The following is a 16,967-nucleotide window of genomic DNA, read 5'->3' as shown; positions in this document are numbered from 1 at the left end:
TGTGCTGTGGGAGTAGTTAGTGTTAATCATGCCAAGGAAAGAACAGATATTGCTGGTTATGCCAAGCAGAATGTGATGGTGTTTGATGTGGAAATTTGAAAAGAAACTGTACTTTTTAGAACATTAGGTTATCACACTTTCAGCTTAAATTTTATTGGTTTCTAGCAAAGCCAACCTGTATGATAGTTTTGGAAACACTCAATTGTTTAGGAAATGAGAAAGTTCTGCTTTAAGGTCAATGGGGAAGAAAAATGCAGAGCTTTAGGAAGGATATGTGTATCATCAACATTGTTTTCTCAATTTTCTTTTTATGTTGCTTTTAACAAATGTTTTCCACAGTTATGTGTTTATGGAAGGTCTTACACAGAATTTCTTACCTTATATGCATTATCCTTTGTAGAAAACTTACTAAATCCAAGAATTATAAATAAAATTGTAGGAGAAGGAATGGTTCAGAAAGCATCAGCTCAGATTACCTACACAGTCAGGACTTCACTGTTACTACGTCTTGGATTAGGAGTTCCTCTTTGGTGGTTTTATGATGACTTATCCATATTTTTATATGTTTTTAATATAAAGAACTACTTTTATGTATATGAACATCTCTTGATGGTGAGCAGCATTTTTACCAAACGCTGAGTTAAGTCCTGGTCCAGAAAAAGAACTCAATAATTGTTGGAATTATTAAACATTAGAAAACTGAATGAATAAAAATTAGGTTTAAGCATAATAATATTTATGTTATATAACTCAGTTACACACGTTGTTAACTTAATGATGGAAATGGAAAAATAACAATTAGGTTTACAAATAATAGCTGATACTTATTTTGTGCCAGTCACAGTGTCTACTCATAGCAGATTGTGTATTATTCCTATCCATTATTTTAGGGTTTCCCAGGGGGCCCAGTGGTAAAGAATCTACCTGAAGTGCAGGAGATGTGGGTTTGATCCCTGGGTCAGGAACATTCCCTGGAAAAAGAAATGGCAACCCACTCCAGTATTCTTGCCTGGGAAATCCCGTGGACAGAGAAGCCTGGTGGGCTACAGGCCATAGGGTCACAAAAGACCAGACACGACTTCATGACTAAACAATTATTTTATAGATCAGCACAAGAACAGCAACTTGTCAGATGATGGGTAGACATCCCAGTTACTGTGTACCAAACAGCACACATTCGTTTTTCATCAGCATATTTCAGAGTTGGCTAAGATTGTGGATATAGAATTACAGGTTCTGAAGTTTGCTCTGGCTCTGTGGTTTCTACATTCAGAGCCCTCTGCTGAAAATTTGTGTGATATTTTTACTAAGTGAAACCATGGTAACGACTCATCTAGGACTGGGGTTTGTGAAGAGCCGTGTGGGGAGCATTCTGTATAGATCATGGGTTCTGGAATCCAATGACTTATCACTTTCACATTCAGTTTTCTGCCAATTGCTTGATTTATGACCTAGAGTAGGTAAATTTCATTGCTTCTCACATTTTCATTTCCCATTTGAAGTATGTTTAAAACTATTTTATAAATTTTGGCAAATGCAGTTATTCAAAAAAAAAGGACATAAGGCAGATAAATCTGTGAAAAATAATGGGAACATAAGCGTATGCAAAACTCCCCAAAGAACCATAGGGAATTTTTACCCCCTACCTGGCTGCAGCTGTAGCCCATTTGTGCCTCTTTCACTTACTGTACTGCAGTTGCTGCTGTTGTTTTCTTCAGTTCTATAAATATGTTGCAATCTTTCTCCCCACGGCTTTTACACGTTATTATCTTTACCTAAAAGCACTCCCCACAGACACACACATATAAACAACAACACAAACATACATAGACACCTTTCTATATGTTAGGTTCCTTTTCATGTTTGTTTTTTTTTTTTTGCCTAACATTGTCAGTTCTTCAGAGAAAATGTCCCTGATCACTTCATAAAAAAGACCTTTTTATAATTCTTCATTATATAACTATGCCTGTATTTTCATAGCATTTCAGACAATTTATATATGCGTATACATATTGTTTGACCAATGTCTGACACTCTGCTTGAGTGAAAGTCCCATGAGGGCAGAAATTATATGTCAACCGTATTCACCACTGTATATCTAATATCAACATGGAGCCTGCAGAGAGCAAAAACCCAAGTAATGTCTTTTCTGTGACTAGGTGAATACAGAGATGAATCAAATGATGGAAAATACTGATAGCATTGATGAGCATAAAGCTTAGTCTCACCCTATACTGGTTTATAAAATAACAATATCTACATGTGTGCTGGCCTTCCCAGTCGGCACTAGTGATAAAGAACCTGGCTGCCAATGCAGGAGACCTAAGAGATGCTGGTTCGATCCCTGGTTCTGGACGATTTCCCTGGAGGAGGAAGTGGCAACTCACTCCAGTATTCTTGCCTGGAGAATCCCCATCGACAGAGGCACCTGGCAGGCTACAGTCCGTTGGGTTACAAAGAGTCGGACACGACTGAAGTGACTTAGCATGCACATGCACTCAGGCACCAGTGTGATTGTCATCTTTAGCTCAGCAGTTTTTGAACATGCATTCTGGGTTCAGTAGATTAAGGTAACTAGTATCATTGTAGAGTCCCTATTAAGGCCATTCTCAGAGGACCAAGGCATTTCTCTCTGTTTCTAGTATCTTTACCAGCAACTATTACCATCTTCCATCTGTGTACTAACCCCCTCCAAAGAATATTTATTCATTTACTTATATGTTCTTCTATGGTAAAAGATAGTTTTCAGCCAGAGCCCTGTAACAAAAACAGATCATTTAATATTAAACATCAGTGTCTTCTAAATGAAATAAAATATTAGACCATATTACAAAAGATTCACAAGTATAAAACCTTACTAGGACAGATTTTTCCTGTGCAGTTCCTTGGATGTAGTATAGAAAACTCTAGTCAGTCCTTAACTAAGGGAGATTGTATGATATTTGAGTAGGATTTCAATATGAGTTTTGTAGGCCTTAGGGAATCCCTCTTCAAAAGAGTATTTTCCTTTCTTACTATTATGGAGTCCCAGAAAGCTAAGTGAAAGAAAGTGAAAGTGTTAGTTGCCAAAGACTGCATCAATTTATAATTTTTTCTTGCATCCCTTTCTAGTTCACATTTTATTTGCACCCTGATAATTATTTGAAACTAATTAAATACATTTTTTAATAAAACAGGAAGATAAAATCCATACTGCTAGGTTTATTTGCATTTCATCTATTCAATCATGTCTTATTTCTGTAGAACCACTTTCAAAAATTGTCATTTTTTCCCCAAGATTCTCATTTTTCTCAAAGGACAGTGCACATTGGTACCTCTGCTTGTCTTTATTTGAATTCATGCATTTGATACATTCTTAGAAATCTGGAGTTAATTCATGAGCTGATTATAAAATAGCTTAAAAGTATTGACCAGAACAATGTTGGTGGAGTTTAGTTAACTTGTTTGTCTTATAATAAATATGATAATTACTGTCATGCTGGAGAAGACTCTTGAGAGTCCCTTGGACAGCAAGATCAAACCAGTCAATCCCAAAGGAAATCAACCCTGAATATTCATTGGAAGGATTGATGCTGAGGCTGAAGCTCCAATATTTTGGCTACCTGATGTGAAGAGCTGACTCATTGGAAAAGACCCTGATGCTGGGGGAAATTGAGGGCAAGAGGCGAAGGGGGCAACAGAGGATAAGATGGTTGAAAGGCATCACTGACTCAATGGACATGAGTTTGAGCAAACTCAGGGAGATAGTGAAGGCCGGAGAAGGATGGCATGCTGCATTTCATGGGGTCGCAAAGAGTCAGACACAACTTAGTGACTGAACAATATATCCATCTATCTGTATATGTATACACACATATACCAAGTACGTATAAAATAACAAGAAAAAGCCTAACAATACACTAGAAAAACCATAAAATCGCTTAGTCATTGAAGAGTTATAATCGGCTATGAAATATATGAAAACATGTTCAATCTGTTACACAAAGAATAAAACAATTTTTTAGTTTTCTATTTGTTGGCTTTTTATTTTATTCAGAGTTAAAACAATGGATACTGTCTAGAGTTGGCCAGGAAATTTCATAAGGAAATGGATTCCATCTTGTACTATTTGTGGAAGTGTGAAAAGATAAAGCTTTCAGGGAGACCAGTTTGGCATTATTTATCCAAATCGTAAATATTCATGTTCTTCAAACCAGCAACTGTACATCTAAGTGTTTCCTCTTAGAGAAATACTCAGTATGTGCAAAAGAAGGCATATGCCAGAATACTCACAGCAGTATTCCAGGGCTGAGGAATGCCCTGGGATTAATGTGAGGAAGTGAGGAATAATGGGGACAGGGATGTGCAGGGGCATGGGGTCATTCATTGCTGGGAGCATACAGTTACAGGGACATCCAGTTATGGAGGCAGAGTCCTATCTAGGGGCATTCTTTCTTCTGGCAGATCAGTCCTCTGTGAAGGGAGGGACTGTTACATGGAGCACAGGAATATTGTCCCTTGACCCCTGCCTATTGACCGATTTTTGTGCTAACTACATGTGCTACCTCTTTCCGCCTCTTGCTCACCCATTAGTGTGTTATGCATGTGTTGAAAGGAGGATAAGGTATAAAAAGAAGGGTTCCAGTTAATAAGAGTAATTTGAATGTCAGTTCATTAGGTTTTATTTATTTCTCTACTTTAAAACTGAAACAGATTTATCCAAAGACAATCCAAATTGTTGTCCTTATAACTCCCCAAATGAACTTAAACCTCAGTTTCTTTTTTGCAGGCCCTTTAACAAATAGTGAAGGCTCAAAACTGGAAGAGGAGCTGTTTATTTCTCATAATTGTTTGATAAAAATCTCAAAACACTTCCCTTGAAAATATAGAAACAGAATTTACTTAGTTCTAATCCCCAGGTGGTACTTTTCAATAGTATTTTCCTGAAATAGCCATCATGAGAATTAAAATTATTTGTTGATTTCTTCTGATAATTTCTTATTGTTAAAACATGCCATTTTGAATTTGCAGGTATGAATATAAGCAAGAGTGAGATAGCAAAAGAAACTTCATTAAAACCATCTCGGAGATCCTTGCCTTGCCTGGCCCAGAGCTATGCTTACTCAAAGAGCCTGAGCCAGTCTACCTCACTCTTCCAGTCAATTGAGAGTGAATCTCAGGATCCCACTTCTGTAACCTCAATCTCCGCTGACAAAGCAGAGCAAGGTGAGCTCTACTTTCTTGCTTAACTTATAAAGAGTAGTGTTCCAACCCTCTGTCTCTCTCTCCCTCCCTCTTGCCCTCTCTTCCTTTCTTCCACTTAGTGTTTATGGAGTCTTCAGAAAGGAGACTGGCATAGGAAGGAGAACAGTTGCCCCTGCCAGTCAGACAAAAGGCCATTCCTTGGCTAGATGATGTTCATCCCTTTATGTCCCTAAAAGTAGCCAATACCATGCAGATATGGACCTACTTTCTGTTGGGAGGAGAAAGACCAGCCACCCAAATCACTGGCTTATTAGCATTCCTAGTGAGAATTTATTACCAGTAATTAAATATGCCAGCAATAATAAACTTGGTTTCCTTAAAACAAAAGACCCAAAAACTTTAAATAATACTTACTGTAAAGCAATAAAGATTTGGTTGCATGAAGATGTGATTGGACAAGTGCTGGCAACCAAAACTACACACAGCTGCCCGTTTGAGATGCCGTTATACCTTTGCTAAGTCACTTCAGTCGTGTCCGACTCTGTGTGACCCCATAGACGGCAGCCCACCAGGCTCCCCCGTCCCTGGGATCCTCCAGGCAAGAACCCTGGAGTGGGTTGCCATTTCCTTCTCCATATTTCCTTCCTTCCTTATACCTTTGGATAACTCCTTTTCAAAAGAGTTAGGAGTCAAAATACAACCAGGCCCTTTGTCATTCAGTGGATGGGTGTTTTTTTTTTTTTCCCCATCCATCTCTAAAAGCTTTTATGTTATGAAAACTCATTTCCTTATGATTCCTGAAGCTTGCTTCCTCCTCTAGATAAATTGAAAATTCTGATTTTCTCTTTTCAATAGTATTGGGAAAGTACTGCCTATTTTAAATAGTCAGCTTACATCCATGGCCAGTAAGAAAAGTGGCTAATTGTTCAAGAGAATCAAAGTGCTAAAATGTAAGATGGGTGTCTTTCTCATTTCAACTCATTAACTGAAAAACATTTCTTCATGTTTGGCAGTCATTTGGATATTAGTCACCATGGTTATTTTTCTAATCATTGTTATGTGTTTAGTCCCCCAAACTACAAAGTCTTTTTGCTGTTGTTCTAGTTAACACTGAGGAAGAGAGAAAAGATTCTGTGCTCAAATGTTCTTTCACCGACCTCAGTGATTTTTGCTTGGGTGAGTTGATTTTTGATATTTTCTTCCTCCTTTCTCCCATTCCAAAAGCAAACTGTCTTCAAATTTAAAACATTATTTTTTAAGAAAAAATTTCATGTTTAGTCTTTAACATTTGATGGATGAGAATAAAAGATTAAAGTATTGTTAAGGTATGTCATGTACAGTTGGTAAATCAAACACAGAAAGTTTTAAATGAACAACAATCCTATAACAGAAAAAAGAAAAAATTCTGCTGTTAGTCTTTTGGAAATTTCCTTCATTTCTCTATGAATAAAAAATTTTATACTATGTATAGATTTATCAAATTTCAGTATTATCTGTTGATCTCTTGTGCTAGATGAGGGCTTATTAGTCCATTTGTATAGCCTTTCATTCTTTTCAGTTACATTGCCATTTAAAATTTTTAATCACTTCAGATTAAACTTATAACTTTAAATAGTATATTTTTTAATAAAAAAATGCAGTATCACTTCTTTTTATACAATTCCAAGTTATGCCCTCTATGCTACTCTTGAATCCTCTTAGAGTCAAGGTCAAATAAACTCTCCTTTCCCACCCTCTATCACATACTTAAAGTCATATCATATTGCATTTATTTTGTTGCTTATATAATGTCACAAACTTTTGTTAGTTTTATTTTCCGAGATCATCTAAATTTTTTCTCAGGAAAAGAAAAATATTCCTTTTTCTAAATACTTCCATTATACTTCAGCTTCTTGTTTTTATATCCTTTATCTCATTCTTCCTTAAGAAATTCTTAAGTGGTGTCCATTGACTCTCATTGAATTACTGCATTAATTCCATTTTCTAATTTCCCCCCATATTCTTCTTTCTTAGTTTTCATTCTCATTTTTTTTCAGAATATATCCTTAAACAACTACCTGTGAATATCGATGTGAGATGCAATCTTTTTAAGTTATTCTATATCTGAGATGACTTCTGTTGGTTCTTACATTTGATTGATATTTCTTTGTTTATAAAATTCTGCATTAAAAATAATTTCCTATGAAATTCGGTGATTAATTCAATGTCATCTAACATCTGTTATTACTGTTAGAAATTCCTTTGTAGTTGATTTTTCTTCTCTGTGTACATTTCTATTATATTTACTTTTTTTGTTATGTTATAAAATTATACAACATTATATTTATATATTTGTGTATGTGTTTTAGTTCATCCCACTCTAGAGATCATTTGTCCTTTATATATTTGTCTTATGCCTCCTTTCCACTTCTGTGATACTTTATCTACAATTTATGCACTTTGGTTTTCCTTCTTTTTCTCTTTTGGGAAATCTAGTTAAAAGCCTGACATTTTCTCTCATCTCATAGTTTTGATTTCTGCCTCAGTTCAGGAAGATTCCTGGAATTTTTCCTCAAAATCTCTTTTCACTTCTGTTGGGGAGGGGAGCAGGGCAGGGGATGCAACAGTATATGTATACTTAGTTTTTTTGTTTTCAGAATATAACTTTTTCAGAGTATCCTATTATATTTCATAAATACTGCTACTGCTGCTAAGTCTCTTCAGTTGTGTCCGACTCTGTGCGACCCCATAGACAGCAGCCCACCAGGCTCCCCCGTCCCTGGGATTCTCCAGGCAAGAACACTGGAGTGGGTTGCCATTGCCTTCTCCGTTCATAAATACAGCATCTCTCTAACAACACTTGGCTATTGTCCTAAGTTTTCCTTTGCGTTGTAAATTTTAGTCTGTTTTCCCAGGGATCATTTTTAGCTGTAGAATTTTCTCAAATTTCTAGTGATTTTTTGGTCCTCTGTTTACATTTAGGAAAGACTGACTCAAAGCTGGATACAAGGACAAGTCTTAGAAACAGAAAGCATCTATGCTACAGTGAGTGGTTAAGGAACTGTTACTTAGATGAGCCACCCATGTCAGGCTGAGGACTGCACTCTAAAGTGCCAATGCCCACATTACTCTCTTATGCTGTGAATTTCTGTAGAGAAATGGTTTCTGTTTGCCTGTTCTATTGTTCTGTTTTCTATTGCCTGTTTCAGTTCTCATCATGTTTTCACCCTCAATTTTCGTTCTTTCCTTCTGTTTATCTGCCATCTTTGAGTCCAGACATCTCCAGGATTTGTCTAAGGAGAGTCACTCTCTCTTCTTACCTCTGAACGTATTCTAGGCTAAGCTGCTCCATTAGTTAACACTTCCATCAGAATTTTGCCTTCTAGAACACTCTGGTAGATTTTTACTTTTTAATAGTTATCTGAAGTCTCCAGAGGAAGGGGCAACAAACATGCCTGAAAACTCATTCAGCCACATTGAACTCTGCTTCTTCACACTATCAACAAGTTAATGATAAATGACTTATTTAATGAGATATTTTATCATATAGGACAGAGGGGGAAATCTGTGGAATACTTACTTTAGAGACTCAGTGCCCAATTTTACATCTAAAAAGTTATCCCAAGAAAAATAATATTAGAAATTAAAAACATTTTTTCTTACAGCCTTTATTTATAGTCATTATCAAATTTAAGAACAGAAGCAAATTATACTACCTCACACCAGTCAGAATGGCCATAATGCAAAACTCTACAAATATTGGAGACGGTATGGAAAAAAGGGAAGCCTCCTACACTGTTGGCAGGAATGTAAGTTGGTACAGTCACTATGGAAAACAGTATGGAGGTTCCTCAGAAAACTAAAAATAGAATTACCATCTGATGCAGCAATCCCACTCCTGGGCATGTATCAGGACAAAGAGAAAGTGGTGTTAGTCTCTCAGTCACGTCTGACTCTGTGATCCCATGGACTGTAACCCACCAGGCTCCTCTGTGCATGGAATTCTCCAGGCAAGAATACTGGAGTGGGTAGCCATTAACTATAATTCAAAAAGATACATGCCTCTCTGTGTTCACAGCAGCACTATTCACAATAGCCAAGACATGGAGACAACCTAAATGCCCATTGACAGATGAACAGATAGAAAAGATACGGTATAGAACAGTCTTTTGGACTCTGTGGGAGAGGGAGAGGGTGGGATGATTTGGGAGAATGGCACTGAAGTACGTATAATATCATATATGGAATGAGTCGCCAGTCCAGGTTCAATGCATGATACTGGGTGCTTGGGGCTGGTGCACTGGGACGACCCAGAGGGAGGTATGGGGGGAGGGAGGAGGGAGGAGGGTTCAGGATGGGGAACACATGTATACCTGTGGCAGATTCATTTCGATATTTGGCAAAACCAATACAATATTGTAAAGTTTAAAAATAAAATAAAATTTAAAAAAAATAAATTAAAAAAAAAGAAAAGATATGGTACATAGATACAATGAAACACAACTCAGCCATAAAAAAGAACAAATTAGTGTCATTTGCAGATGATATCTAATAACATAGATGCTATTAGAATTATGATATTAAGTGAAGTCAAGTCAGAAAGAGAAGATATACCATATGGTATCACTTATCTGTGGAATCTAACATAAGGCCCAGATGAACCTATCTGTGAAACAGAAATAGACTCACAGACCTACAGAACAGACTTGTGTTTACCAAAAGGGAGGGGAATGGGTAGGAACGGGCTGGGAGTTTGTGGTTAGTAGATGCAAACTATGACATACAGGATAGATGAGCAACAAGGTCCCACTGTATAGCACAGGGAACCATATTCAAGACCTCGGGATAAACCATAATGGGAAAGCATATAAAAAGAATGTGTGTGTATAACTGAGTCCTTCGCTGTAAAGCAGAAATTAATACAACATTTTAAATCAACTATACTTCAGTAAAAAAGCCCCCCAAACTTAAAAATTTATTTAAAAAATTAAGCAATAAAACAAAAAAATTCATAAAAATGGAAGCAAATTGAATATTTTAGTAATGGGAGAGTAGATAAATTGTGAAATATATACATGTTAGAATATCACAGGCTCATTAATACACTATATTATGGAACGTTTAGAAATATGTTGCTCAGAAGGGAAAACAGCTTAATGTAAATGCTACTGCTGCTGCTAAGTCACTTCAGTCGTGTCCGACTCTGTGCGATCCCATAGACGGCAGCCCGCCAGGCTCCTCTGTGCCTGGGATTTTCCAGGCAAGAACACTGGAGTGGGCTGCTATTTCCTTCTCCAATGCATGAAAGTGAAAAGTGAAAGTGAAGTCGCTCAGTTGTGTCCAACTCTTCGCAACCCCATGGACTGCAGCCCACCAGGCTCCTCCGTCCATGGGATTTTCCAGGCAAGAGTACTGGAGTGGGGTGCCATTTCCTTCCTCAAATGTAAATGCAGAATGCTCTTATTTTAGTTAAAAATATATTGGAAAAAAACTAGAAAGAAATATACCATTATGCCAGCTGATAATGAATATCATCTCCACATGTGGTTATTTGGGGTTGTTATGTATCTTCTTGCTGTCCATATTTTCTTTTTTCTCTAAGGAAGATAAATACAAATATTATATAGTAAGAATATGTACAGAAAAATACTGACATCAAAACTTTTTATAAGTTGAGAAAAAAGCTCATATTTCAGTCAAAATAGCACACAACTCTATGCATAGTTTTCAAAACTGATATTTGGAACTGGTTGATAACATTTGGAATAACGGTGGTACTGAAAGATTCTGTCCTGATCCTCCATTAGTAGACAGTATAATTTTTATTTATTTTTTTTATAACAGAGACAATTATACTCAATATACTGTTTTGCCTTTTGCAGTTACAATGCAAGTTTGCTTCATTTGAATGAGATTCATATTCGGATTCATACTCGTTGGACTTGCCTACGAGCAATGCCTTAAAACAAGGGCCTTTCCTTCATAAACTGAATAGAAATAAAATGAAGTCAGAGTTTTATCAAAGAGTGATACCCCAACACGTGGGTCTGCCCCAACAAGTATTTTATAACCTCAGACTGAATTTATTTGTAATCCGTGGAACCCGAGCCATGAATTTTCAGTAGTGCACACACTGGTGGCCTGGCTGCATTGCCTGCATCAGGCATTCTCAAGTCACCTAGAGCTTTCAAAACTTCCGGGACCCACCTCCAGAGAGTCAGTTTTAATTGATCTAAGGATAGAAATCAGGATCCATACGTTTAACTGTTCCCCAGATAAATATTAAATATAGCCAGAATTAAGCATGTCTAGCCTACAACATGTATATTGATCTCTCTCTGAAGACTTCGCTGAGACACTTTTTCATAATTTGTTTAAAGGATGAGCTGTGTTATTTATAATAGCACTCTGAATGTGAATTAGTCGTGTTTTTTTAAATAATACCTCTTTGTGTGTGTGTGGCTTAGACACAAGGTTGGCTTATTAAGTTTCCTAATTAAAGGAAGACAGCCACCAGCAGGTTCATTTCACATACAATATCGAGAAGAGCATTTCATCAGAACAGATATGCTCAGAGTGCAAAGGTCTTTCCCATAAAAAGTAATTAGTCCTGAAAGAGGTTACTTGTGTTAGTTGTTTTCTGATAAGAAAACAAAAACAGAACAAAAATCTTGTTCAAAATATCCATGCAGGTGTTACAGTTTGCATAGAACCCTTCATTAATAATTCTCCCAAGGTACTACTAGGAGCCTAACAATGACTCCAGTCATGTAAACCTTTCTATTCAATTCCAGGAATCTTATTTTTGACAGTTTGCCAATCCAAATATTAACATTTCCTCTACTGCATAATGTAATTAGATGCCCAGACTCCTTTTTTTCCCCTTCTCACCATTCAAGTATCTCAGTCATTTGACACATTTGACTTGTGTTTATATCTCTCCAGGAATTTGTAACTCATACCCATTATTTTTGCATCTCCCAGCATCAGCCTATCATTCATTCAGTTTAGAGAAACATCAGAGCTTCTGAAGGGGTTAAGACATCACACCGGAGGTACATGTTCACCTCTATCATGAAGCCAGGAATGAAGCTCCAGCTGACTGTAGTATCACCTGGCATTCCAGGGGCCTAGCTAGATATAAAACTTGGCTGTGAAATGCTCTTTCAAAGTTGGCTGAATATCTGTAGCTGGTATGTCTTTATCATGTTTGAGAGGAGGTCAAGTAAAACAATGTCAAATATGGAAAAACTGTAACTTCATGAATCATGAGTATTTAATAATACATGCTGTCTTTTAAATTCAGTTAAGTTATATTCTCTAATTTTGCATCTAGCATGCAGATTACTAGCTTCTAATGTTGAGTTGGTTAATGCATTGGAGTTTCCATACTCCATACTAATAGGCTCTAGTACAATTTTTGGAACCCTACTGATGTTTCTAATTAATGGCTTTTCATTTTTTTAGAGTAAACTACTTTGAACTGCCCCATAAAAATGTTGAGGCTATGGCAGAGTTACGTGGATGTGGTCAGTGTTTCACTGAAGACATATTTCTCCCTGTTCAAAAAAGCTATTCAGTTCAGTTCAGTTCAGTCACTCAGTCGTGTTTGACTCCTTGCGATCCCATGGGCTGCGGCATGCCAGGCCTCCTTGTCTATCACCAACTCCAGGAGTTTACTCAAACTTATGTCCACTGAGTCAGTGATGCCATCCAATCATCTCATCCTCTGTCATCCCCTTCTCTTTCTGCCTTCAATCTTTCCCAGCATCAGGGTATTTTCCAATGAGTCAATTCTTTCCATCAGGTGGCCAAAGTATTGGAGTTTCAGCTTCAGTATCAGTCCTTCCAATGAATATTCAGGACTAATTTTATTAGGATGGACTGGTTTGATCTCCTTGCAGTCCAAGGGACTCTCAAGAGTCTTCTCCAAAACCACAGTTCAAAAGCATCAATTCTTTGGAGCTCAGCTTTCTATACAGTCCAACTCTCATATCCATACATGACTACTGGAAAAACCAAAGCTTTGACTAGACAGACCTTTGTTGGCAAAGTACTGCCTCTGCTTTTTAATATGCTGTCTAGGTTGGTCATAGCTTTTCTTCCAAGGAGCAAGCATCTTAATTTCATGGCTGCAATCACCATCTGCAGTGCTTTTGGAGTCCCCCCACCAAAAAGTCTATCACTGTTTCCATTATTTCCCCATCTATTTTCCATAAAGTAATGGGACCAGATACCATGATCTTAGTTTTCTGAATGTCGAGTTTTAAGTCAACTTTTTCACTCTCCTCTTTCACTTTCAGTGGCTGATTTTATTTTTCTAGGCTCCAAAATCACTGCAGATGGTGATTGCAGCTGTGAAATTAAAAGACACTTACTCCTTGGAAGGAAAGTTATGACCAACCTAGACAGCATATTGAAAAGCAGAGACATTACTTTGCCAACAAAGGTCCATCTAGACAAGGCTATGGTTTTTCTAGTGGTCATGTATGGATGTGAGAGTTGGACTATAAAGAAGGCTGAGCACTGAAGAATTGATGCTTTTGAATTGTGGTGTTGGATAAGACTCTTGAGAGTCCCTTGGACTGCAAGGAGATCCAACCAGTCCATCCTAAAGGAGATCAGTCCTGGGTGTTCATTGGAAGGACTGATGTTGAAGCTGAAACTCCAGTGCTTTGGCTACCTGATGTGAAGAGCTGACTCATTTGAAAAGACCCTGATGCTGGGAAAGATTGAGGGCAAGAGGAGAAGGGGACGACTGAGGATGAGATGGTTGGATGGCATCACCAACTTGATGGACATGGGTTTGGGTGGACTCCAGGAATTGGTGATGGACAGGGAGGCCTGGTGTGCTATGATTCATGGGGTCACAAAGAGTTGGACATGACTGAGCGACTGAACTGAACTGAACCATCTCTTTATGTTATCACCAAAATGTGACCCTGATGGCATACTGGAATAACAATAATTTACTGAACTCACATGCACACCTCCCTGCCTCTGTTATCTTATTTTTCTTAACAGTCCTTTGGGTTGGTGTTATTATCATCTTATTTTTACAAATGAGGAACCTGATTCACCAAGAGGCAAGTTAACTTACAAAAATCATCTAACTAGCCAATGGAGAAGGCAATGGCAGCCCACTCCAGTACTCTTGCCTGGAAAATCCCATGGACGGAGGAGCCTGGTAGGCTGCAGTCCATGGGGTTGCTAAGAGTGGGACATGACTGAGCGACTTCACTTTCACTTTTTGCTTTCATGCATTGGAGAAGGAAATGGCAACCCACTCGTGTTCTTGCCTGGAGAATCCCAGGGACGGGGGAGCCTGGTGGGCTCTATGGGATCACACAGAGTCGGACACGACTGAAGTGACTTAGCAGCAGTAGCCAAAGAGAACAGAGGTTTCAACCCAGGAAACCTTCATCTCTTATCTCCTCTCTTAATCAACACAATAGCGACACAGGCATTTAAGATGACAAGTGGTTAGTGAAACCCAGGGAACACCAGCTCTGCAAGATATTAATAAGTATCAGGCTGGGAGCAGCAAAAGATGGAGGAGTAACATTGCATGGTGAAATATATTTGGGAGATGATTGATTAAAGGAAACTAATCAGGTTGGGAGGTTGGGATTTTGTTGCTGTGTTTTCTTCATTTATTCTTCTAATTGTTGTCTCTGGACTTTTAATTCTTCTTTTCATAGAGCAGCCAGGGCACCATTTCATTGCATAAACCATTCTCCCCCAGCCACATAGCTACATAGACACACACACAATTGTTCTGGGAAGTACTGATCCATGTAACAGTGAACGTGAAATCATAGTGTGCCGGCAATCTTGCTCATCAATCCTGGAAGTCCTGCTACTATTGCTCACCCTTCTTTTCTTGTTAGTGTACGAGAAAATGGCAAAGACAGAGCAATCCAATCAACAAGTAACTAATGCCTCATTCTACCCTTGCCCACGCTGCAGTAAAATCAGGTAACTTTGAAGTGAGATAAGCAGGGCTAATTAAGACCAATATACTTTGGGTCCAACCCACCAAAATATTCATCTTCCTAATCTTGTGCAATCAACATTTTGCCAGTGTTATGAAATGACTCCCTCAGGAAGGGGTTTGTGTTAGATAATCAAGGCATTGGCTTTCTACAAGTTTCATAGTTCAGCTTAATGGCTTGTTTGTTGATCTTATTTCTCCAAACAGTTATGTTCAAATGTAATGATGTATGTATGTAATGATTTTGCTGTCTTTCTGCAATATTAATCTCCACTAATTTTCATCATTTTTTCCAACAGTTTCATGTTAAAATGGTATAAAAATAACTTTTCCACTGATGTTATCAATTTACTTACAATTACAGAAAAAAAAAATGGAATTACAGGGAAAGACATTGTTCTCTAGTTTTGAAAGCCTCACAGTCACTGCAAATCTTTCCAGCTTTTTATTAAGCACATTACATAAGTCATCTTGTCTCACTTTTCAAGTTACATTCAGAATGTAACACTGCTCACCATTTGCTGCTACAAGTGCTCTACAACGTAATCCACTCTGCCACCATTTCTTGGGAGATAGTGTAATAACCTCCTAATTGGTCTCTCTGCTCCACCTCATGCTTCCTTATAATCTATTTTCTACACAGCAATTATAGGAAGCTTTAATAAAAGAAATTAAATCTCATCGTTTTTCTCCTCATATTCCTCCAGCTTTCTCATTACACTTAAAATGTAAACCTCCTACTTGGCTTTCAGAGGCTGTATGAGGTATCTGGGCATGGCCATTTCCTATTGCCTCTTCCCCCTTGTTTTTCAGTTGCTCAGTCATGTCTGGCTCTTTTGTGACCCCATGGAGTAGCCACCAGGCTCCTCTGTCCATGGGATTTCCCAAGCAAAAATACTGCAGTGAGTTGCCATTTCTTTTTCCAGGGGATCTTCTGGACCCAGGGATTGAACCCATGTCTCCTATATCTCTTGCATGGTAACAGGCAGATTCTTTACCACTGAGCCACCTGGGAAGCCAATGCTGTAGCCAATTCAACCTTCTGTTCCCTATTGTTCTGATCCCAGGGCCTTCCATCGAAAGAAACCAGATTCACACAAACTTCACTTTATGTGCTCTAATCTTGATTTATTCTTCTTTTTAATACATAGAAAGTATTACCTGAAATCGGAGAAGGCAATGGCACCCCACTCCAGTACTCTTGCCTGGAAAATCCCATGGACGGAGGAGCCTGGTGGGCTGCAGTCCATGGGGTCGCTAAGAGTTGGACACAACTGAGCGACTTCACTTTCACTTTTCATTTTCATGCATTGGAGAAGGAAATGGCAACCCACTCCAGTGTTCTTGCCTGGAGAATCCCAGGGACGGGGGAGCCTGGTGGGCTGCCGTCCATGAGGTCACACAGAGTCGGACACGACTGAAGCGACTTAGCAGCAGCATTACCTGAAATTCTGTGGGTTTTTTTTTCTCTTTCTGTTTCCAGAACATAGAGGCTTTGTTAACTTTCTTGATTCCTGTAGCCCAGAATCAAGAACGTTATTTGGCACATAGTAGGGGCTCCAATAATATATTTAGAATCCGAAAAAACGGATAAACGACACAGAGGCTATTGACATGCATATCTTTGGAGAGTTTGCTGTAGGATTCGCCCATTACTTTTCTCACCGTTATGTGATCCCTCAGTGTGATTTTCCTCATTTGTTAGAAATCATTACTGTGTTAGTTTTCTCACTGACGACCTAATCTGATTATGTTCCTCTTTTTCATTTGGGTTGACAAACCTTCTGGGAGAGCATTTAAAGAACTGATA

The 16,967-nt window shown here is 38.2% G+C and overlaps 1 protein-coding gene across 7 annotated transcripts in view; it reads left to right on the top strand.

Moving 5' to 3' along the window:
* Window positions 1-16,967, top strand: part of ANO3 (anoctamin 3) — a 495,323-nt gene that overhangs the window by 273,732 nt on the left and 204,624 nt on the right. For 6 of the 7 annotated variants that reach the window (XM_070383648.1, XM_070383649.1, XM_070383645.1 and 3 more), the window contains 2 exons: window positions 5,011-5,205; window positions 6,289-6,360. The exons of the other annotated variant lie outside the window; for it this stretch is intronic. In XM_070383648.1, coding sequence (XP_070239749.1) covers window positions 5,013-5,205; window positions 6,289-6,360 — 265 coding nt within the window. In that variant the 5' untranslated portion in view covers window positions 5,011-5,012. The remainder of the gene's footprint in view (window positions 1-5,010; window positions 5,206-6,288; window positions 6,361-16,967) is intronic. 7 annotated transcript variants of the gene reach the window in all.

The sequence above is a fragment of the Bos mutus genome, chromosome 15, assembly GCF_027580195.1.
Source record: "Bos mutus isolate GX-2022 chromosome 15, NWIPB_WYAK_1.1, whole genome shotgun sequence".
NCBI classification, from domain to species: Eukaryota; Metazoa; Chordata; class Mammalia; order Artiodactyla; family Bovidae; genus Bos; species Bos mutus.
This window is presented reverse-complemented; position numbering and strand designations above follow the sequence as displayed.